The following is a 25499-nucleotide window of genomic DNA, read 5'->3' on the forward strand; positions in this document are numbered from 1 at the left end:
CTGGGACAGCATGGCATTGTGGATAATACAAAACATGCCAGTCTCAATCCAATTTTAAATGTTTAGTGCATTTGTCATTCTAATGAATAGAAGAACTAAAAGACATGTGTAAAAGAGCGAAAACTCTAACTCTGTCTTCTAATTAATAAAAAATACGACATTTCCGAGGTATGTGTACTGTCTTTAAATGTACCATTACGATAAATAGATACATACGATCACCAATAGATGTAAATTAATTTCCTTATCATCTGTACTCTTGATTTAAATAAAGTCCACAACAATAAAATATTTCATATGCATTTTGTTAGTATTTGTTCATCGACATTCAACATGTTGTTTACATGTTTATGTTACGTTTGTCCCAGAAATCCCGCGAGATTTGTACATTCTCCGACTTTTTCACAAAAGAGTGCACTAAGAACTATAACTCTTCAATAGTGGAAATAGAACACGTGTATTCCTTCAAATTTCTACTTAAACCTTAGAGTACCCATTGTGGCCCAATCCTACCCCTGGGGGTAGAAGCTTTCAAGTAAATTTCATCTTTTCTAGCCCACTTGTTCTTGTGAGGAAGAATTTTAAATACTAGTACATGCACTCACACAATATTCTATTTCTTAGTTATCTTCCCTTGGAAGAGGATGTGTCCCTTCATTTGAATAAATTCAAATCCCCTTTACTCAAGGATATTCTGTGCCAAATTTGGTTGAAATTGGCCTAGTGGTTTTTGAGAAAATGAAAATATGAAAAGTTTAGAACAATGAAAGACTATGGGTAAATATCGATCAGAAAAGCTCACTTGAGCCTTCGGTTCAGGTGAGCTGAAAAAAAAAATTAAAATTCAAAATTTAACCTACTTAATTAAAATTCTTCATGATCAGAAATTTTAGGTGAAAATACAAATTAAACTCATATATCACGCAGTTTCTTAATATACAGGTAAGGAATAAACACAGCTGCACAAAATAATGACAAAATATAATACCCATACAACACAATAAAACAACATAAAAGTTTTCAGTTTTATGCTGCAAATAAATCACTTGCATCAAATAAAATGCTGTGAAAATAATAATCAATCATTATTAACTAATTGTTCAAAACTTTCAGAAATGATATAAAGTGGACAAAAAAATCCAAATAAAACCTTTTCATTACTAGAAGAAGGACCAGCCAAAAAAAAAAAAAAATACAGAAGGCCCTTTTACATGAAATAATGAATACATATGTTAAAAACATCTTCAACAGCAAAACAGTTTATAAAACATCAGATCTATCTGTAATGTAAATGTACATTTATGAAGTCGTTTAAAAAATTGATGGCACATACATGTATAGGCCCTTTTACATGAAATAATGAATACATATGTTAAAAACATCTTCAACAGCAAAACAGTTTATAAAACATCAGATCTATCTGTAATGTAAATGTACATTTATGAAGTCATTTAAAAAATTGATGGCATGTACATGTATATAAAGTCTTAAGCACCTTTTCACGATTATACCCGTATAATCATTGCGTGTGCATGAAAAATTTCTATCAGAATTCTATCATTATGGTGATATTTGATTAAATACAGTAAAACTTGGTTATAAAGAATTTGCACACAGGGAAACAAGAAGGTACAGATTGGACCTTACTGTGCCCTAAAAAATTCATGTTCTTAAAAAATCATGATATTGGCTTTAACATGAGTTGAGTAGAGGAATGTGATAAATGAAATCATTCAAAAATACGGCACAAAGGAGGACCATTCTGGAAATATGACATCATTAATTTAGTGCTTTTTTAAGTTTTATACAGAAATGCCTCAAAATGATCATTTCTGTGGCATGAAGGAGGATCATTCTGGAAAAGTGACATCATTAATTTGGTCCATTTTTAAGTTTTATGCAGAAAAGTCTCAAAATGACTCATTTTCTTGTTATTTTCCTCTGACAGAAAATTGTGTCTGCAGTCGTTGCCCACTTTAATTTTTGGATACCTTGTGTAAAATGCTTTGAAAAATCAGATACCTCAAAATCTTTGTGGTTAATGCATGTGCTTTATGTTTTCTGAAAGAAAATTCTACTGAAAATAGATGTCTTTCTTTAACTTTAATAATTGTCAATTTCATGTCACAATAAGCATTCAGAAGGTCATTTTGGAAAAATAATTTGAATTTTTTTTTTACTGCATGGAATTCAGAGAGAATGAATTTTAATTTCTCACATCATCTGAATTTTAGAAATGTATTGAAACATATACCTTGTTCCTTTTATGTACCACTTTCAAGACTTTACACTATATTCCTTATATAGACCTAAAACTTTGTTACACACAGTCCCTGTGACTTTCTGAAGATTTTTACCATATTTAAAAAAAATTCCATCAGGACTGTTGACTACAGATATTTTTAAATACAAATTTGATCTGATTGGCCAAGAACAATCAAATGACACATTTACATGAAGACCTACATTAACTGCCATAAATTGGTGTGTAGTCAGATGATTGCACAGTTGAGGCACAGCCACTGTTCAGATCAACAGTTTTATATCCATCCTCACCAGAGGTAGAACTTGAAAGGTAGCCACCAGAGTTTGATTGGGAGCCACCAGAGTTTGATAAGGAGCCACCAGAGTTTGGAAGGGGGCCACCAGAGTTAGATAAGGAGCCACCAGAATTTGGTAGGGGGACACCAGAGTTAGATAAGGAGCCACCAGAATTTGGTAGGGGGGCACCAGAGTTTGAGGAGTCTTCCTCATCTGAATCCTCTGGAGGACTTTTTATGATGGTTTCATTCATTTGAGGAGGGGAATCCTGTAAATTTTGTAAAGATATGTCACCTACACAGGAGGACAATAAAACATCCCCCCTAACAGGTGCTTGCTGTTCCTCTACTGGTACAACATTTGCAGTTGTACAAGGAGATGATAAATTAGAACTCCCATTTGATCCTGCGCTGTCAGTGTTTTGTTCGGTATTTGACGATCTGGATTGTAAGTTAACAAGTAATTCATCATCTGTCTCTGAAAAGTACAATTATATAAAATTAATTATTTGTGAAATTTTGCATGCTGTCGTTTAAGCAATGCATTTAATATGATGCAACGTATGTAATGTATTTTAGCATTGGTAAAGAATTATACAAAACTCATTCTTGAGTATATGTAACTGTTTTAATGAAGTTAAATTATTATAGAGCAAAATCAACAATCTTTCACAAATTATACCAAATCAAAAAAAAAACTCTTTCAATATATTAAATTAATAATACCTGCATTAACGTCTTCATTGACATTGACTTTGCTGTAAGAGTCAACCTTTGAATTGGTATTGTAAGATGTCTCGAAATACGCAGACATGTCCGTAGCTGTCGAGTCCTGTCTGATTTCTCGATAACCATCCTCGTTAGATGAAAATGCCGAACTCTTATCTAACCCTTCCTCTTCAGTTATATCACTTCCTGTTCCATTTGCATTCAATTTTGACTTGTTATAATTGGATGATCCACTATGATTTGAAAATTCATCCTGTGGTTTTGATTGGCTGAAATCAATGCTTGACAATTCAGATTGGGGTTTTGATTGGCTGAAATGACTATCTGATTGAGATCTGGATTGGATGAATACATCACTGTTGTTTGTATGTCCAGAAGCAGTGATGAACTTAGAGTAATCTGAAGACTGAGAGGTGGACTTTTGTTTCTTGTACAATTCAGACTTTTCCATGTCTTCTAAAATATCAGGGACCTCTAAGATATCTGTCGTGTTTTCTTCGTCTTTTGCTATGTGGTCATCATAGTAATTAGAGAAAATTTTCTCTTTTTCAGCCTCAAAACCATCCATTAGAATTGGCTCACTCAATATCTACATGAAATTATGAAATTTTATAAGGCACATTATATAGTCATCATGTACAATGCAGTTTTGGTCACATTTAAAATCATTCATATGAATTAATTAACATCATGAACATTGATTATTTTGGGCAATATAATGAATATATATATATAAATAATTTTTGTATGTATCTTTCAAGTTTCATAACATACTGACCTTAATTAATGCATTCTTAAAACAAACATAAAATGCACACTTAAAACCACAAGCAGATTAGATTGGATTTCCTTACCATGTATTTGTTTCCATCTCTCTTATCTGTGTACTGTACGGTGTAATTTGTGTAACCACTACCTTTTTCACTTGTCTAAAATCAGAAAAGAAATTCATTAAAACATGTTGAATAAAAAATAAATACATGTACATATCAATATCAAATAAACCCAGGGGCAATAAATTTCAAAACTTTAGTAGGTCTACGGCACTCAGTGCTTATTATAACATTGCAGACAGTTTGACCGTTTTATTTTTTAGGAGTAAATAAGAATTTTGATGGGTTTTTTTACTCACCCATTGGGTCCAGGGAGTCGGAAAGGGGGGAGGGGACAAATCAAATATTATTTCACACTTGTTCCCTATTACCCACATATGCAATATACCGAAACTGAACAGAATTGGTTCAGTTGCTCAGTAGACGATTAAATTTTTTAAAAAGTTTACCAGCAAAACAGATAGCACATTCAACAGATGAAAAAAAAGATCGTAACTGGTCACCTTATTGATGCAGATGACCTAAAAAAAGTTCATTTTACCTTAGAGGCAACAACTGGCACTTCAATTGCTGGTTCAGGTTTTGACCTATACTTTCTGAAATGAAAAGCATATCATATTTGAATAGGTTAAACATTGTAGACCTACAAAGCAAAAGGAGAGATTTAAGTTTGCCTCCTAGAAAAACAAGAGGCCCAGGGGCCACATCGCTCACCTGAGCACATCAGCTAGGAAAAAGCACAGATCAGATCAGAACTGAAATGTTCACTGAAGGGAGGGGGGCTTGAATTTTAATACTACTTGAGATTGCCTTCATATTAATACAGCATATGACTTTGCTGTTCTTGATAAAAAGATTTTTTAAAAACATTTTCTTCCTATGTATGACTTCATAATAATTTGAATTTGATTCCCCATTGTTTCCCTCCCTACCCCAAAGGGCCGTGCTTTGAATAAATTTAAATCTTCAATACATGAGGATGCTTAAATGTCAATATGACTACACATAGCTATTCTGTTCTTGGGATTTTTCCCTTTATTTTTCTATGTAAAACTTTGATCCACCATTTGGCCCCACCGTACCCTTGGGAGTTATGATTTGAACAAATTTAATTCTACACTACCCAAAAATGCTTCCATATAAATACTAGTTTTACTAATCATGACTTTGCTATTCTTGAGAAGACTTTTTTTTTATATATTTTAATGTAAAACTTGGATCTCCCATTGTAGCCCACCCTATCCCAGGGGGTTATGATTTGAACAAACTAGAATCTACACTACCTGAGGATGATTCCACATAAATATCATTAATCATGGCTATGAAATACTTGAGAAAACGATTTTAAAAGATTTCCCTATCTAGTCCAATGTAGAACTTTGATCAGCCATTTTGCCCCCCCTCCCCCCCAAACCCCCAGGGTTCATGATTTGAACAAACTTGAATCTACACTACCTGAGGATGCATGATTTCACATAAGTTTCATCTTTCCTGGCCCAGTGATTCTTGAGAAGAAGATTTTCAAAGATTTTTCCTATATATTCCTATGTAAAACTTTGATCCGCCATTGTGGCCCCATCCTACCCCCGGGGGTCATGATTTGAATAAACATGAATGTACACTACCTGAGGATGCTTTCACATGAGTTTCATCTTTCCTGGTCCAGTGGTTCTTGAGAAGAAGATTTTTAAAGATTTTCCCTATATACTCCTATGTAAAACTTTGATCGGCCATTGTGGCCCCACCCTAACCCCGGGTGTCATGATTTGAACAAACTTGAATGTATACTACCTGAGGATGCTTTCACATGAGTTTCATCTTTCCTGGCCCAGTAGTTCTTGAGAAGAAGATTTTTGAAAAATGCCATTAATTTTTTCACTAATTCATAACTAGAAAACTGCCAATTCAGATAAGAGGTATTCACTATTGTCTAATAAAGTGCCTTGCCACAGCATGATACGCCCTTCAAATATTGTTCGATAATCATAAATTGGTTAGGGTGCAAGAAAATTAAGTAACCTTGATTAACAGATTGACACAGATTTCAATGATCTAATTTCCATTTCTTATCATGTTTAAAATATTGTACATACATCTCTAAGAGACTTTCAGTGTAGGGATTAATTAAAACAAATACATGTAATACATCATATAATTCTAAACTGGCTGTGTTAGAGCTTAACAAATATCCATCTGCAGCTTTATTGCATATTTTTTTAAATAATGGAAATGCTACAGTCTAATAAAAAAAATCCATTATTCTTTAGACTATAAAATTCTAAGTGAGACATGACTGCAATTTGTTGCAAATATATAAAAATTGAAATGTAATTTTTTTTTTCAATGACCAGTAATTAATTTTAATTATATTATACAATACTAATTCAGTTTTAATCATACACTAAAACATCAATTTGTTTTAAACAAACTTATAAGGCCAATGCCCAACTCCCAAGAGATTAATTAAGATTAGATCTAGAGATGCTCTTGCCAGTTAACTCCCGACAATGAACTCATTAATTTCTCTCTAATTTGACATGCACATTTCTGCTATCAAAAATTCTCCTTGACCAGTGCTTGATAATTATGCCCATGGGACAAACTGAATTCCTCTCAAATCATTAACATTTGTTTTAGAATTTGCTGTAAAGTATATGATAAAAAATAAGTTTTTACTTAATTTAGCATTTTTTAATAAGGATACAACTATATTTTTACATTTTTTAGGATTATGAAATTTAAAATTTTTGTTTTTAAAAAAAAATCACTTAAATTAAAGGTCACAGTGACCTTGAAATAGGTCGTGACACATCGTCTTCCCAAGATGCATAAATTGTCCAAGTTTGATCATTGTAAGTAATAGTTTTCTAAAACAAAATCACAAAATAAAAAATAAAAAACGCCTGTAAAATGCAGAAAAATCATCCAATCATGATGAAAATCCCAGGTGCACACCTTCATATGGTGAATAATAAGTGTATAAATTTTCAGACAAATCCATCCAAAGTTTTGAGAAACGGTCCGGACAAAATCTTGTCTACAGACAGACGGACAGACGGACATGGTGATTCCAATATACCCCCCTAAACTTCGTTTGCGGGGGTATAATTATCTCCCCTTGGAAAAGGGCTCGGTCCTTCATTTGAACAAATTTGAATCCCCCCTAAGGATACTTTGTGACAAGTTTGGTTGAAATTGGCCCAGTGGTTCTTGAGAAGAAGATGAGAACGTGAAAAGTTGACGCTGCCGCCGCCACCGACGACAGACAACGGACAAATTTTGATCAGAAAGGCTCACTTGAGCCTTCGGCTCAGGTGAGCAAAAAATGTTATCAAATTTGTTTTTTTTTTTCACAAGATTTCAGTTCATTTACTTTAACTTAAAAAAATTACCTTCTGGCAAACCAAATTGCAAGTACAAGCATCAAGACACACAGTACACCGACAATTGGCCATATTATCTCCGGATTATTTACAATGTCTGATACTAAAAGATAAAAAAGAACCAAACATTAGATCATAAACTGATTTCCACTCTGTTGATATTTTTCCATTAAAGTAGCAATAAATATACCAGAATAACAAGGCAAGAGATTGGAATGAGAAAAAAATTGTACAGAAAGAGCAATGGAATGCATATTTTTATTGTTCAATGTGTTGCTGTACTTTATATAAATGTGCTCAATTTGGCATTTTACCACTTGTGTCCCTTATTGGGTAAGGTTTGACATCATAAATCTTGCTGCCCTCTTTAGTCCGGCCATCTTTGGACAGTGAACTGAATCTGACACGGTACGTTTTTGTGGAATCCAAGCCCTCAAGCCTGCAGTTCCTATCACCAGGCTCCAACAAAACATGACTCCAAACTAGAAATAAAAGAGGATACAAGAACAAGGTACACATCAGGAAAGGTTTTACAGCAAACTCCTCAAAATTCTTGATATTGGTTCTGCCCCCCCCCCCTTCAAAAAAAAAAAAAGAGGCAAAACTTGAAGTCCTTAACAGTAACCTGAATATCCTGAAACACCAGTTTCCTTGAACCCCTGACCCTTGGTCCATAAATTTCACAATTCGGGTAGAGGGATCAGTGCTTATTTTAATCATGTCAACTGTTTGACTGCTTGAGGTATACATGTATTTTTAAAATAACAGTAGTTTTGATGATTTAAGCTCCCCCCCCACCCTCACCCCCCCCCCCCACACACACACCCCTCCCATCCACGGAGGGCTGGGACCATTGAATTCACAATTTTTTGTTTCCCTTCACTCATAGATGTTATATCCCACAATTATCTGAAATTGGTTTAGCAGTTCCAGAGAAGAAGTTAAAACAGTTAACCCATGATGGACAAAATAGACAACAATACTTTATAGGTCATCTGAGTGATTCTTTTATATTTTCTGTTACAGTCAAGGTATCAAAAGTAAATATCAATAGATTATGCAGGTTGGGATTGCATTTTGACTTCAAGGGATCAAGGGTTTCAAGAGATTGAGAGTTTGAGAGATCAAGAATAGTTTGCTTATTTATACATGTATAGGGAAACCAGAAGTCTCTGTCGAGACTGAAGCTCTACTGGTTTGTACTTATAGCAAAAGAAGACAAAAGTACTTAAGCAGTTGAGAATTGAAACTTTACAACAGCAATAAATAGAATACTGATCCTTGATAAAGTCTCTTTACGTTCTTAGTGTAGTCCACTTGTGTGCTACGGAGGAGTAGCATTTTGAAACAATTTTACAGAACTTTCTATTTTTAGTAACCATGGCAACACCGCTCATCGAAATCAAAAACCGATAAACAGAATTGTGTATCTTAGTGTTGTCTACTTGTGTGCCAAGTTATATTGAAATCAGACCAAAACTGTAGGAGAAGTGGCATTTTGAAACAATTTTACAGAAATTTCTATTTTTAGTAACCACGGCAACACCGTTCATTGAAATCAAAAACCGATATACAGTTATGTATTTAAGTGTAGTCTACTTGTGCACCAAGTTATATTGAAATCAGACCAAAACTGTAGGAGGAGTAGCATTTTGAAACAATTTTACAGAAATTTCTATTTTTAGTAACCACGGCAACACCGTTCATCGAAATCAAAAACTGATGTATAGAATTATGTATCTTAGTGTAGTCTACTTGTGTGCCAAGTTATATTGAAATGAGACCAAAACTGTAGGAGGAGCAGCATTTTGAAACAATTTCACAGAAAATTCTATTTTTAGTAACCACGGCAACAACGTTCACCGAAATCAAAAACTGATGTACAGAATTATGTATCTTAGTGTAGTCTACTTGTGTGCCAAGTTATATTGAAATTAGACCAAAACTGTAGGAAAACTGTAGGAGGAGTAGCATTTTGAAAATTGTTTACAGACAGACAGCTAGACAGACGAATGGACGCCGGACACATTACTATCGCATAAGCTCTTCTGGTCTCTGACCTGTAGAGCTAAAAATTGGGACCACAGACACAGTTACCTGTATACATATTATGTAACATTCTGCACATTTTAAGTGTCAGAAAATGCTAACCCTGAGAGCATCTATTCATTAGGTCAAGGTCACACCAGGTGACATTAATCCACTGAGGATAGGAGGATAGGTCATCACATTGTATGAACCATGACAAGTCTAGGGCCTCCTGATTAGGTTTGACGGTCACTGCCACAGGTAAGGCTGGCTCTACAGGTAGAAAGGGTCAAAGGTCATCAGGGAAGGTTAATAAAATGACAGTGTAACACACTACAGGTTTTTGTAGAACAAGCGTCACTAAGGTCATGCATTCAATGAATGACTTTGTTATGCCATTTAATTTAAATTATTCATCAATTTATTAAGTTTTAAGAGGTGACCTACCTTTCTCATCAAAATATTTACACCTGAACCAGTGCAGACCTCCCCCTGCAATGTGTGGGTTTTCCAAGGAACTATGGTTTAGATTGGCAGAACAGGATACACCCACTTTTTCCAAGTTGTGAAGTGGTGCAGCAAGAATTGTGGAATTTTGAAAGCTAATCTTCCAGTCCAAATTGTTACCCTGTTGCAAGTGTGCAATGTGAAAATACACTACATTAGAGAAAATGACTAATTAAAAGTAATAAGAAATCTGTGAGCCAATGCTCACTAGTAATACCCCCGCTCTGATGTGAATATACAATATCATGTTAATAATTAATGTTCAGTTACTGGTATATGCATGTATAAATAGGAATTTGACATCAGATTCATATAAAAATAAATCCACCATACTGCATGCCCCAACAAAGTATGTACTAAAATTTCAACAATCTGTTATGAGGAGTTACTGAGAAAACTGCGATGAAAATTTGTTATTTGGGAAACGGACAGATGCAATGACAAACAGGAAGTTGATATTAGATTTGAACAAAAATTAATCCCACCATATGACATGCCTCAGAGAAGACTGTGTTAAAATTTCAAGCATCTGCAATGAGTAGTTGCTGAGCAAACCGTGACAAAAATTTGTTATGCATAAAACATATATGAAACGGACAGACGCACGGACAAACAGGAAGTTGACATCAGATTTGAACAGAAATGATCCCACCATATGGCATGCCTCAGAAAAGATTGTGTTAAAATTTCAAGCATCTGCGATGAGTAGTTGCTGAGAAAACTGCCACAAAAATTTGTTGTGTATGAAACGGACAGATGCATAGATAAACAGGAAATTGACATCAGACTTGTACAAAAATTGATCCCATTATATGGCATGCCTCAGAGAAGATTATATTAAAATTTCAAGTATCTGCGATGAGTAGTTGCTGAGAAAACTGCAAAGAAATTTTGTTACGGACAGACACACAAGGGTGAAACAGTACACCCCCTCTCCTTCGAAGCGGGGGTATAATAACCATCCATTTATCAAAATCACTCATGTCTCTTCCCTGTGTACTAAACTGGTCAGGATCCTTTGATCTTGAGGAAGTACATATGCAGTTTTTGACTGCCTCATCTTTCTGACAGAAGACTTGCATGGTTAAAATGTTGATTAATTTATAGAAATGAGCACAATACTGCATTAACTTACTGACATCCAAAACACCACATAGTGCTGACAGGTTTTATTCCCTTTCCATCTTATATTTGCACTGGATCTATTTCTGTCCACCTCTATCACAACAGTGGATGGGGTAGGTATAGCTGTCAAAAAAACAAATTTTAAAAATGTGTACCGGTATATGACTCCTGAGAATTATTCTGCTTATAATTAATACATGTCCTTAGATTTGCTATACACTTATTTTTTTTTAAAGAAATAGTTTTATGCAAGGTTAAAATTTTTATGTTTCAGATAATTACATTGTACATGTTTTTTATTTTATTTACTACTCTCATAAAAAGTACCTGTTTTGGGTGGGATAAGTACAGATGCACTAGGACTTCTATATCCCTCTTGAGTTACGGCAGTTATACTGACATTGTAGCACTTCTCCGGGTGTAGACTCAGTGTTACGTTCTCATACTGGCTAGACAGACTGTAATTATCCTTACCATCAGATGACGTGTAACTGATGAAGTAGCCAATAACAATTCCATTTCGGTCTATGGGCTTTATTGGCTGTTATCAAAAAATGATTCAATATACATGTGTATAAACTGTCTGTAAATCAATCCTGCTCTCATTAAGGTCTTCTGATCAACTTTAAGTCAATATATCAACTAAATATATACCATATACAGTGTGAATATACATGTACACACATATATGAGACACAGAAATAAAAAGTGAAATATTTTAAAATCATCCTCCGTATCATACCTTCCAATATAAAATAGTTTCATTTCCATATATGTGGTAAAAACTCCCTTCTGTAATATTGGGGGGTGAAGCAGGCACTGAAATGCAAAAGAAAATGTTTTGGAAACATACAGTTGAACTTTGGTGTCTTGAAGACCAATATCTAAAACACCGACGATGTGTCAAAGTACGGTAATTTGTAAGTCCCAACAACTTATGCTTTAAGGTAGGTCACTCGTCAGCTTTTCAGAAAAGTTCGCGCAAAACCTCTTACTTCAAACCTTTTTATTAGAATTCAATATTTATAACATATCATAATTCAACAATGTATATTTTTCAATATTAAATAAAAAAACTGCTCAAAAATCCACAAAGAAGCAAGATTTATGAACTATTTCTTGTGGTGGACGGATATTTTGCAGAAAATTCTGCAAATCTGCACATTTATTAAATTTAACATCTTGGAACTTTAGCCTCACATACTTTTACTCCGGAAATATTTTCCGCTATGATATGCTACGAATATTTAATAAAGGTCTTAATTTATATTTTTAGAACAAATTTTACACCTTCCCTCAACAAACTTTGCTTAGAAATGAAGATATGTTGAAGAAGTCAAGATAAAATTTACACTGTTTTTTGCCTGAAAATTACATGTTTTGACCAATATTTCAAAATTAACATCACTGACCCCAACTTTTTCTTTCGTTATTTTAAACTACTCGATACTTTTGACTGATCAGCACTGAAGTCGTAAAAAGTTTGATACAAGAAAATATTTTTTTTGTCTATTTAGATTTTTAATACCCCCGAATAAGTTGCTTTTAGTGCAAAAAGGTCACATAATAATTTACGCGCATTAATTAGCAAGATTTGTTCAACGAGAAATATTATTCAAACTATTTTACGTAAAATAAGATTACATTTTTTGCCAACGTAACATCTAGTAAAATATAATAAAGGTTAAAGTAATTAACCAAAGAGTTGAAATTTAAGTGCAAAAAGGTTAACTTAATTGTGCCGTAGCTCAGTTAGATGCACACTGACCCCCCATTTTCTCTGCGATTTTGAGTCATATTATATGAGTACTTATCCAAAATATACTTCTCAAAAAATCCTTGATTTAGGAAATTTCATGAGTGACATACCTTAAGTATTTTACCCTCATCATTTCAAATCCTCAGATATGTCAATTTTGTTTTCTTGGTCTTATGGAATTTCAGATAAGGAGGTTTTACTATATTTAAGGTCTTCCGTCTTCAGCGGAAGACCTTCTTGTTATTCTTAGGTTTCTTTTCCACTATTTTTATTAAGGTCTTCCGTCTTCAGCGGAAGACCTTATTGTTTTTCTTCGGTTTCTTTTTCACTTTTATTATTTTTTTTTTTTTTCTTACCGATTTTGTGCACGCGATTTCTCGAAAACGGCTCAACAAAATTTTATGAAACTTTCAGGACGTATGGAACATCACTTGAACCTTATGCGTTTTTTTCCGTTTCGATGATGTCACTTCCGGTCTAGAGATATCGTCGATTTTCTGATTTTTAAGGGTCATTTCGTCCACAATTTTCCCGAAAAACGGCTCTAGATAGAAACTTCAAACTTTGAGGCTAGGTAGAGCTATGTCTGGAGAGGTGCATCAGGTATATCAAATTTACCGGAAGTGACGCTCGTCGGCGCTCGCTATGGCCCGAAAATAGACCTATCACAAATTTCAAAATTTCTCACACCTTTTCCTCGATATCTTTTTACCTGAAAATATTTTGTGAAAACGTATAGAACAAAAGAAGTGCAGAATTAAAAGATCTTTCAAATGATATCTCGAAAAAAGGGCTGGCCCCTAAATTTAAGGGCCTAGAGGGTCCAACAGTTTTTTCTTTATATCTCAAAACGTATTGAGAATTTGTAATACGTCAAAGAAGCAAAGTTGTTCAAAATGACAAGCTTAATCTATTGAAGTTGTCAGAAAACGTCCGGCGTCGTCACTTCCGTCCAAACCGGAAGTAGTCGAAAAACGCGTATTGTTGCCGTTCTTGACAAGTTTTTTGGTAACAAATGTCTCTAGAAGCAAAAAAATAATTTTTTCGGTCAAACCGGAAGTAGCAAAAAATTGCTTATTTTTGCATTAATTAACATAGCATTAAAGGATTCAAACCATTTTTAGGCGTTATTTCTCATTTTTGTTAAAAATTAATACTACTTCCGGTCAAACAGGACGGAAGACCTACTCGTTGCTTTGCAATGAGCTTTGCTCTAGTTATTTTTATTATTGTTTTTTTTTCTTACCGATTTTGTGCACGCGATTTCTCGGAAACGGCTCGATCGATTTTTATGAAACTTTCAGGACTGATGGAACATCAAACAAACCTGGTTATTTTTATTATTGTTTTTTTTTCTTTCCGATTTTGTGCACGCGATTTCTCGGAAACAACTCGATCGATTTTCATGATATATAATTTTTTTGTTTTTATGACGTCACTTCCGGTTTCGAGATTTCCGCGATTTAGTGATTTTCAGAGGGTCACATTGTCCAGCATTTTTCTCAAAAGTACTTTTAGATAGAAACGTAAGATTTTCAGTGATGATAGAGCAACATGTGCTGATGTGACACACACCTTTCTTATTCTCCGGAAGTGCAGCACGTCGGCGCTCGCTATGGCTCAAAAAAAGATCTATCGGGAATTTAGAAATTTTTCACACATTTTTGGCAATATCTTTTTACACGTTAATAATTTGTAAACACATATAGAACAAAAGTTGTGAAGAATGTCACGATCTTTCGAAAGATATCAACAATAAGGGGCTGGCCCCTATATTAAAGGGCCAAAAGGGGCCGAAAGTTTTTCCTTTATATATCAAAAAGTATTGAGAATTTGTAATACGTCAAAGAAGCAAAGTTGTTCAAAATATCAAGCTTTATCTAATGGCGTCGTCAAAATACGTCCGGCGACGTCACTTCCTGTCAAACCGGAAGTAGTCAAAAAATGCATATTTTTGCTGTTCTTGACCGGTTTTTGGATATTATATATCACCGGAAGCTTAAATCTTAATTTTCCGTCCATCGATGTTACTTCCGGTCAAACCGGAAGTTGTCAAAAATGACTTAATTTTGGAATAATTAACATAGATTTGGAGGATAAAACCATTTTGGTACTTCATTACTCTTTATTATTTTTTTTAAATGAAAGTTACTTCCGGTCAAACAGGACGGAAGACCTACTCGTTGCTTTGCAACGAGCTCGGCTCTAGTTCTTTTTCTTTTCTCTGTAAGAACTCTTTGAAAGTTAATTGATTTCTTGATCATTCTATTGGAATGTCATCAAACAATAGGTCTGGAGCTAAGGAGGTCTCATATGTATGTAGATCTCGTGCAGCTGTCTATGTGTTTGACATCAGTGGGCGGGGACTATTGAAATTGACATGAGAGGCCTCGTGTAATATAGATATATTAATTTTATTATATTAGACTACATTTTAAAATCTAAATTTATATTTTTTTTTTTCACAATGAAATGGAAATATAAGGAATCACCGTTTAGTTAGTAGAGTATGCAAGGGATATCAATGATAGTTAGAAATGTGGGATAATTTATGTACAAGTACACGTTGGTCTGCGAAAAATATATTAACCTCTCATAACTACATTCAAATTACATGTAGAATTGAGCTTGGAAATGACCTGAAAAACATTTTTCTCTAAGACAAAACTTCTGTCAATAGAAAAGTTTACCCACTTTGTTATGATACTTCCCTTACAGAGACAAAAAAGGGAGCTTCTGAGAATCCAGTAAACTAAAAAATTAGCTGTCGATTTGTTCATTGATCACCTTTAAACAAATGCGAGCAGTAAGACTTACCATCTGGCATTGTTTTGAAGGTGAAGTAAGCTGGGTCGCTCCAGTATCCGTCCTCCTGGTATCCCTGCCTTGTCATGGTCAGCTTACGGCGAGTTATGTTGAAGGTGTAATCCGTAAAGGGAATCAGGTCACATAACTGCAAGTATTGCTCAACATGGTCACGTGGACTGACCTCTTTCTGAAAAAAAAAAAAAAAACCAATATTTATTGAAAAGGTTACAAAATGCAAAGCTCATAAAATATTTAAGATAAGTGTATTCTAAAGAAAATGTTTGTAATAGAAATAGCAGGATTAGAAATACAGACCTGCCTACCCTTTTAATTGCAAGGGTGTAATTTCAGTACATTTTGGTGGAATTTCAGAGGTAAAGGTGTAATCAATCATGCTTTCCTATTTTTTGTTTTACTATTATATAATAATACTTTATTTTCTTTCAGAACAACCAAAATTGTACATTATTAAACAAAGCTGGCATAAACTTTTCTTAACTTTTTGAATCATCTATTGGCAAAAAAAAAAGTTTTTTAAAATACAAGTATCCTATATCAAACTCGATTCGGTGTACAGCTGAATCGAGTTTGATATAGGATACTTGTATTTGGTCAGTTTGTATCAAATCACTTAAATGAAGGCTTGCGTTTGAATATTAAAACAAATCGTACAGTATAAAATTGTTTTTTATCTTTTTAACACTCACATTTCTCTATCTTGTTCTAAGCAATGTTAAAATAAACCTAATTGAGCATAGAAACAGCTGTACGTTTTGCAATATAACGTTTAATAGTTAAGGTAAGTGGTGCCTTCTCATCTTCTTTCCAATCTTCGCCATACCAGTTTACATGCAACTACTAGGTATGTTATATACATTATAGAACTGGTCCTCTATTAATTAATTTTACTAAAATTTCTCATTTCATTTCAGCATGTCGTACTTTAAATCTAAATTTAGACGTCCACAATGGAATTTTAATCAAAATATCAAAAGCAAAAAATTGATAACAGTCACAGTGGCGTTATATTGTAATTTTGTATTAAAAAGCGGAAGAATTACGCCAAAAGCGGAAGGGCAGGCAGGTCTGGAAACACATAGGACAAAAATGCCATGGATCATGGTAATTTTTATTGTAACATAAAAAAAATTTATCGTTTTCTTCAGTCTGAAAAAATAAAAGAAATGTGATACAGTGTTCAAAATTGATTGAATATTACGTAAGTGTTTCACAAACATCTCTTGCTTTTTAGATAGACATGCATTTTATAAATAAATAAAATGTTAAGGCAAAAGTCAAAACAGACAGGGGCAATAGTAAGTTAATTTTTGTGGATATTATACAGTTAAATATATCATTGAGGGAGTCCACAAGTTTCCAGTTCCCCAAGAGTAAGTCTATTTCCCAAGGCGCTTGCGCCGAGGGAAATAGGCTTGCTCGAGGGGAACTGGAAACTTGCGGACTCCCTCAATGATATACTTTAACTGTTTTATTATACTGATACAAACAAGACATTTGAAAAAGTTATATTCGCCATTTCTGTTGTCGTTTGCTACCAGTAAACTAGTTCTTTTTTGATTGATATTGGACCAGTTGACTCGCGATGCATTTCGATTTATTAATGAATATTCATGAGTTTATTCGAAACATTTCTAAGTTTGTCATAAGTTTAAAGAAAATGCTAAGTGTTCCGAATAGATGTGTATCGGTTCATAAAAAAAACGAACTTTTTTTGCAGGGAATCAGTTTATTCACAGTGATTTTCAGGAAATCAGCAAAATATATTGATTTACTTTTGTATAGTGAAAAATCTGTAGAGGTATAATAATAAAATTTGATTATTCATTTAATTATAAAGCAATTGTGACATTACATGAATGTTCATATTGTTTGAAATGAAAATTTATACATACCCTCTGTGGAATTGAAATGTTCCATTCATCAGATACAATGAAGACCAACACTTGGAATCTAAATTTTCTGGTAGTCCATTTGACTGTCAAACATGTGCTTGATATATTCTCAGCAAAAACGTCTGATATCGGAGCTGGTTTCACTTTAAAGACAACAATAGCTATTGAATTGACATATGTATCTGAAAAATTGAATTCTGTTTTAATTTAATCCATAGGAAATGAGATATTAATTGCAGCTTTTTCTGATTTAATTACTTCCCTTGAAAGATTTCTAGAATGAAAACAATTTTGGTGTCCATGCAAAATCATGTATGAAAGGCCTTGGGGAAAAGAAAATGATAGCCATTAATTTGGAACTTTTTAATTTAGTTATCATGAACTCAAACTTCACCCATAGAGATTCCCTCATTAGAGCGCCAAATTGGGTGCCCTATTGGGTGCCCTACAGTATGTAAGATGTATTCATATCTTTTATCTTTTTTTTTTTACACCCCAAAGTTTCAGTCCGATTACAGCAATCTATATGTCTGTGATGTTTCATCGCAAATTTTGATCAAAATAAGAAATACTATTTATTTCAAAATCCTGATATACCATTTTATTTCCAAAAATCATAATAAAACTAATTTCATTACAACTTAGTACTGTTAATCCGTATAATAGGTACCCCACCATTCCCAATAAATATCTGCTTAATTCAAATAAATATTGTGTGTAATTGAAATGATAATGATTTTTCATGCAACATTTTAGGCACAGATTTGTACAGAATAAAGGTGGGGGATAATGTGTACTTACTGTAGAAAAAAACATGTACATACAAAAGCTAATTTGAGACCTGACTCACCAATACTTTTAGCTGATTTGGTAAAAACACTCTGGACAGATTGGTTCGTTTTGATGTTGTGAACAGTCAAATAGAATCTATACCAATAGGGATCATCAAATGTTTCCTTCCACTGGCAGAAAGTTTGGTTTATCTTGGCTGGATACAGCCTTTGGTAACTACTACAAAACAAAGGACACAGTTGATATATACTGCATGGTGATTTATTTAGTATTATCTTAACAGCTACAAGTAGCTTGATATTAGTCTAATAATACTACACTCATCCTTTGGTATTAAATTATAAGAAATTGATTATTGGTATACAACATGTATAACTATATCATTCATAACATTTAAATTTCATTGAATACAAACACCTGTTATGCATGTTTTTCTGTAACATATATTAGCTGGATGTAAACATGCAGTTATCAAAATCTTTTTTTTTCTTGCTTTGGTATTATTATTATTAGAAACAGTACAATAACAGTTTCTTTAATAAAGCTAGTAATTAAACTTAATTAGCACAATCATAAAGGATGGATGAAAATAATGGAAAGGATCTTTGCAAGCCAAGAATTTTTTGTCTGTTTTCCTTGCCACAAACTGTTGGCAGCTAGTTTTCACCACTAAACTGTGGACAACATAAGCAACACCTTCTGGAGGACTATAAATGTTAATAACTCTGGTTTTAGGCCAACCAGTTCATAGTTATTGTAGTTTGGTATCCATTATATACAAGAAATGAAGATTGACACAGTAACAGATATGGAAGGACTATGAAAGATAAATAACAGTGTATAAAAAAACAAAAATAATAAGCTGAGAATGTAATGTTTGCGTGTTTACAAGAAAACTGTCGGATTAACAAAATGTTTAAAGATGATGTTCTCGATCCTTTTTTTTTTAATGAAATAATTCAACATGAAAGCTGTTCTCTCATTGCTTCCAAGGGTCTAGCTTAGAATAAACAAGGTATAAGCCAGCTTTACATAGTGTGTGGCATACATAATCTGTCAAGAGTTTGTAGTAAGTAAAGCAGCTAGACCAACAAGAGGCCCATGAGCCACATCGCTCACCTGAGCACTAAGGGTAGGAAAAAGTAGAAAATGGTTTTTTATTGTAAAGTTTAATTCCAAAAGTAGTCCCATGACCAATCATGGATTTGCTATTTTTTAGAAAATGATTTTTAAAGAATGTTCCTATATATATCTTTGAAAACTTTGGTCGGCCATTTTGGCCCCACCTTACCCTCGGGGGTCATGATTTGAACAAACTTGAATCCACACTACCTGAGCATGCTTCCATATAAATATGATGAATTATGGCTTTGTCATTCTTGAGAAGATTTTTAAAGATTTTCTATGTTAAATTTATGTTTGGTCGGCCATTTTGGCCCTGCCCTACCCCCGGGGGTCATGATTTGAACAAACTTGAATATACACTACCTGAGCATGCTTCTATATATATATGATGAATTATGGCTTTGTCATTCTTGAGAAGAAGATTTTTAAAGAATTTTCCTATATATTTCTATGTAAAACTTTGGTCAGCCATTTTGGCCCCGTCCTACCCCCGGGGGTCATGATTTGAACAAACTTTAAACTACACTACCTGAGCATGCTTCCATATATATATGATGAATTATGGCTTTGTCATTCTTGAGAAGAAGATTTTTAAGGAAATTTCCTATATATTTCTATGTAAAACTTTGGTCGGCCATTTTGGCCCCGTCCTAACCCCGGGGGTCATGATTTGAACAAATTTGAATCTACACTACCTGAGCATGCTTCCATATAAATATGATGAATTATGGCTTTGTCATTCTTGAGAAGAAGATTTTTAAAGAATTTTCCTATATATTTTTATGTAAAACTTTGGTCGGCCATTTTGGCCCCACCTTACTCCTGGGGTCATGATTTGAACAAACTTGAATCTACACTACCTGAGGATGTTTCTCCATAAGTTTCATCTTTCCTGGCACAGTGGTTCTTGAGAAGAAGATTTTTAAAATATGCCACCAAATTTTCATTTATTCCCAATTATCTCCCCCTGAATGAGGGCGTGGCCCTTCATTTGAACAAACTTGAATCCCCTTCACCCAAGGATACTTTGTGGCAAGTTTGGTTGAAATTGGCCCAGCGGTTCTTGAGAAGAAGTCGAAAATGTGAAAAGTTTACAGACGGACAGACAGCTAGACAGACGGACGCCGGACAAAATGTGATCAGAAAAGCTCACTTGAGCTTTCAGCTCAGGTGAACTAAAAACCCTTGGCTTGCCAAAATGACTGGAAAGAGATTTAAAAACCAAAAATTGTGTCTTGACAGAATGAATAAGGTTGAGGATATTTTGTGAATATCGATCTGTATTTTAAAGGAACTAATGAATATTTGAATTGAAATAAAAGCTATGTATTGCAGGTTTGAAGTTTCTAAGGACAGAACTTGATATTTATCACCTTGCACACTTCCATGAGATATTTCATGGAAATCTGTCTAGATTGAATGTATCAGGAAACACCTTTATGGATGTTCAAAAACTAGAATTACGTTTTTTAAATGACATTTAGTTTTCAGATGTTATATGTCATAATTGTCATCATCTGAGGAAAAAGAAATGACTTCATAAAAAATATTATTTAGGAAATAACATGCAATCTGAAAAGTTTTTAAAATTAATTTAGATAAATCTCATCTGATGCATTCATTTAAACCTTACAATAAGTACACATGTACTTGGTCCTCTAAATCTTCTTCCAAAGGACTCTCCCTTTATTCATAAAAAATATCAATTATAAATATTTAGATTTATATAATAATTGTATGCCAAAAATTTAGTTATCTAATCTTTCCAAACAAACCAAACAGAGAGGGTTTACTTCAACCTTATTTTCTTTTATATATCAGATATGCATGCACACCTACTGGTCCCCAAACTAGAAAGTATATATACATACATGTACAGCTGTAGCATTATCTGTGTGCAAAGGAACATTCAATGGAACCTCACATAGAAAGTATAATTTAAAAGAAACTAGAACTGTCCAAACGGGACAAAATACCTCCCACTGGGTTTTTTCAGAAGTAAGTTTTTCCATAATAAAGATATGTATCACACATGAATTATGAAATTTTTCTTCCAGTGACCTTGAAATTCCCCAAATGACCTTGGATCAAGGTCATGACATACCCTTGGGTCATGGGCAATCTTTGTGTGAAATGAGAACCTACCAAGTTTATCAATAAGAAAGATATGGACCGGACATGAATTATGAACTTTTTCTTCAAGTGACCTTGAAAATCCCCAAATGACCTTGGGTCAAGGTCATGATAAACCCTTGGGTCACGGGCAATCCTTGTGTAGAATGAGATCCTACCAAGTTTATCCATAAAAAAGATGTAGACCGGACACGAATTATGAACTTTTTCTTCCAGTGACCTTGAACTTCCCCAAATGAACTTGGGTCAAGGTCATGACAAACCCTTGGGACAAAGGCAATCTTTGTGTGAATTGAGAACCTACCAAGTTTATCCATAAGAAAGATATGGACCGGACATGAATTATGAACTTTTTCTTCCAGTGACCTTGAACTTCCCCAAATGACCTTGGGTCAAGGTCATGACATACTCTTAGCTCATGGGCAATCTTTGTGTGGAGTAGTAGATTCTAATGTCCCTCCGTAAGAAAGATATGGACCGGACACGTTTGCACAGACAGCTAGACAGACGGACAGACAGACAGACGGACAGGGTGATTCCTATATACCCCCCAAAACTTCGTTTGCGGGGTTGTATAAAAAAATCTTTAAATAATGTAATATGTGCTGACTTACAACTGTGCTTTTCATCTTACACTATGTAGCTCTAAATGCTAGTATTATATATCAAGAAGTTATTAACAACCACCCCCCCCCCCCCTTTCCTTTTGCAGGTGCCCTATATTGATCAGTCTGTGCATCCAATTGTGCATCGGAATTTTGAACTCGAGTCTTACAAAAAAATCATCTCAAAAAATGGCTCGAAAAAAGATTAAGTCAGGTGCATTTTGAGAAGGTCAGTAAATAACTGCATACCGGTACATTTTTTTTTTATTTTAAGCCGTGTACTTACCTGGTCTCGGCAATGACAGTAACATTGATGTTGCCCTTGTTTTTATAAGCGCCCATCTCCCAGGAACAGGAAAGAGAATGGTCCCAGTCGTACAGTACACACCAAAAGTCACTGTCATTTACAGGCTGTAGGGGGTCTGAAGAATATATAGAGGATATCTATATTGTGTGATTTGATATTGGCTTTATCCAACGAGTTGAAATGGTGTATATATTCGCGAGGCTTGCCGAGCGAATATACACCATTTCAACGAGTTGGATAAAGCCAATATCAAATCACACAATTATAGATGTTCTATTTATCTCATACGACTTTCGTTTTAACAAAACTTTGAGACTTCCCCCGCGAAACTACTTGAATGATTGCTTATTCAAACTGATGACGTATAACTTGATGACGTAGCACCGTTGATGTTTACATGCGTGGATAGAAAGTAGATCGAGTTCAAAATTTAGAATATTTGCTATCTGTGTCTTTGAAAACATCATGTGAAAATTGCTGGAGCTTTACGTCAAACGAACTTCTGACTGAAAGTTGTTAGGACTAAGGGGATCGTGAAAATCAACTCTTTTTACGATGGCAGTACAAATCGTGCTAGGCAAGGCTAGGGGCCTAGACTTTGTCTAGATTGTTTGCTGATCCATGGTAAGTTACACCTACATTACTAGGTAGGCATACGTAGTATAATATAAGAAAGCATTGTTAAAGATGTCAAAGGAGTCTTATAACAACAACTTAACTGGTACATGTAGGCTTTACTTTCTCCGAAAACGATCTAAGGGGGGGGGGGGTAACATCTGTCTTCAAATAGCCAACGGGTTCCTTGATAAAATAAGACACTTCTTTGACATCTTGCTTTTAACGATATTGCTACCCTTTATCATTCATTTTATAAGGGCAACAATTTTCACAAATAAAAGTTTCAATAAAATAAAATCTTGAAGCGAGGGTTCGTGTCAAAACCGGAAGTGCTATTGATAAAGCATCTACCCGTTGATAAAGCATAAGTTTATCCAACGGCCTGTATCACCAACACGTATGAGATAAAGATATATATTGAATGGATAGTAAATTCATCACAGAAAATTTTACTTTTCAGAATGATCTTGAATCAAAGATGTTAAAGAACTTTATTTGGTAATAATCAATATTTGCCCCCCAAATCAATTATTGACGGAGAAATATTTAATTATGTTCTTAAACAGGGGAATGTATGCTGACTTCAAAGCACTGAATATTTTCATAAGAAATGATGTCATATGTTTGAAATGAAGTCACGAAAATGACGTAAATTTAAAATTTCCATAATTTCTACAGAAAAATGTATATATTAATACGTCGATATTTTGAGTAAAAATCACCGAGCCCATGTCTGATCAGGCTTAATATTTTGATATAATGTGTAAAATGATAATATCAATGAAATATGTAAATACTGTTCCTGAGCAAACTTGCGCTCTATAAATTTTAAAGCTAAAATTCTTGAAATTTAGTCCATTTTGTCTTCTTTCTAAGAAATGATATAAAATCGGACTAGTTTGTGACGTCATAAAAACAAAAATTGTGAAGAAACTACTTTGAAACTATAACAAGTTCTGTTAATTTATATTTCTCATACAATTTATAGAATTCAGCACATTTCCAGAAGTTTTCAAAATGTGACTTTTGTGGGGGCAAAGATATGCAATATACATGATATACCGCATATAGTTCTTTATCTTAAATTTTCTTCAATAATCAGAAACCGAATTCATTTAAAAACAATCTAATTAAAATTATACTTCTCAAAATTGTAAATTTATTTGTCATATATGAAAGGATCCAGCACAATCCCTTTGATGAGTGACAAATAGATTTAAAAGGTCTAATTTTAACAATCTATGTTCAAAAAATAGAATTAGTAATGCTTCCTTGATGTTGAAAAACATAATCATTCAATTTCAGCTAACAAATTCATGAAAAGTTAGAATTGATAGCTTATACCATATTAAAACCTTTGATAAACATAAAAAATAATTCTTACACTCAACCTCTACGTAGGTGGATCCAACTTTTTTGTCATTTTTGTAACAATAGTAGACACCCTGATCTTCAAAGTCTGTGATAACCTTCCTTAGTAGGATGGTGTTTTTTCCGTGAAGTTCCATGAATTCTGATTGGTCCACGTTATCGTTACTAAATGTAAACATCAGGAAGTAGGGACTGCTATCTTCTTCAATTGTGCAATTCAATACCAAAGTGGATCCTTTGGTTACGTAAACATTTAATGGGTTGACTTCTGATTAAAAAAAGGTTATAAAGAAATAGAAAAATATTCCTTAATAAAGTGAACATGGTAAATACTTGATTTTAATACAAATGTAATTAAAGCACTCCCATTTAAAGATGGTTCACAGAGATTTTTTTAATATCTTTTCCAAGCAATATAATATAATATTATATTTATTTAAGAAATAGTTAATGCTCTTAACTGCATTAAAAACATTTAATATATTCTCCTTTCATTATAAATAGCCTACCTCCACAGTTACAGCAGTTGTAAATACAAGAGTAAGGCTTAGGATTGTGCATTACCAGGAGACTCAGAAAAGTAAACAAAAACAGAGGTTGACAAAACAACTCCATTTTGACATATTCCACAAATCCTGCTTTATCCCTGAAAACAAGCAGTCCTTTTCATTTCCAAATGAAATTAAGAAGCAAAAAAAAAAAAATCTTTTTAGAAGATGAGTACCTAAACCAAATCTGACAAAGCAGGCAGAGACTGGTAAATAAGAAATACCACATGTATGTTACGACTGACTCATAGTGAACTGGTATTGTGCAAACAATTACATCAAGCAAGGTTACAAAAGTCAGCAAAACAAAAAATGTGACTGGCTTATGTAAACTGTTTCAATATGATGTCTTTGGAGATTGTCGTATCAAAAGTG

The 25499-nt window shown here is 33.8% G+C and overlaps 1 protein-coding gene across 4 annotated transcripts; it reads right to left on the reverse strand.

Annotated features, from left to right (window-relative positions):
* Window positions 1-873: 873 nt before the first annotated feature.
* On the reverse strand, window positions 874-25221 carry LOC134254188 (uncharacterized). 4 transcript variants are annotated; one of them, XM_062736733.1, is made up of 18 exons: window positions 25086-25221; window positions 24590-24844; window positions 22567-22702; window positions 21176-21226; window positions 18476-18636; window positions 17626-17768; window positions 15722-15899; window positions 11888-11964; window positions 11473-11686; window positions 11156-11268; window positions 9961-10141; window positions 9637-9786; window positions 7800-7967; window positions 7495-7588; window positions 4644-4698; window positions 4124-4198; window positions 3267-3858; window positions 875-3018 (listed from the first exon to the last, which is right to left on the reverse strand). In XM_062736733.1, the coding sequence occupies exons 1-18, from the start codon at window positions 25189-25191 to the stop codon at window positions 2468-2470; spliced, it is 3300 nt and encodes a 1099-aa protein (XP_062592717.1). In that variant the 5' UTR covers window positions 25192-25221; the 3' UTR covers window positions 875-2467. The 4 variants fall into 4 exon arrangements, with proteins under 4 accessions (XP_062592719.1, XP_062592717.1, XP_062592716.1 ...); XM_062736732.1 differs by having other exon boundaries at window positions 18467-18636; XM_062736735.1 differs by lacking the exon at window positions 9637-9786 and having other exon boundaries at window positions 874-3018; window positions 18467-18636.
* Window positions 25222-25499: the final 278 nt, after the last annotated feature.

Source organism: Saccostrea cucullata, unplaced genomic scaffold (genome assembly GCF_032062105.1).
Source record: "Saccostrea cucullata isolate Sc308-1 unplaced genomic scaffold, CSIRO_AGI_Scuc_v1 ctg239, whole genome shotgun sequence".
Lineage (NCBI taxonomy): Eukaryota > Metazoa > Mollusca > Bivalvia > Ostreida > Ostreidae > Saccostrea > Saccostrea cuccullata.

Bases quoted from the DNA above. Each gene is read 5' to 3' on its own strand.
- LOC134254188 (XM_062736732.1), bottom strand. From the start codon at position 25,191: ATGGAGTTGTTTTGTCAACCTCTGTTTTTGTTTACTTTTCTGAGTCTC. The intron at 3,859-4,123 runs GTAAGGAAATCC...AATTTCATGTAG, and splicing joins GAGATGGAAACAAATACATG to ATATTGAGTGAGCCAATTCT. The intron at 3,019-3,266 runs GTATTATTAATT...TGTACTTTTCAG, and splicing joins CAATGAAGACGTTAATGCAG to AGACAGATGATGAATTACTT.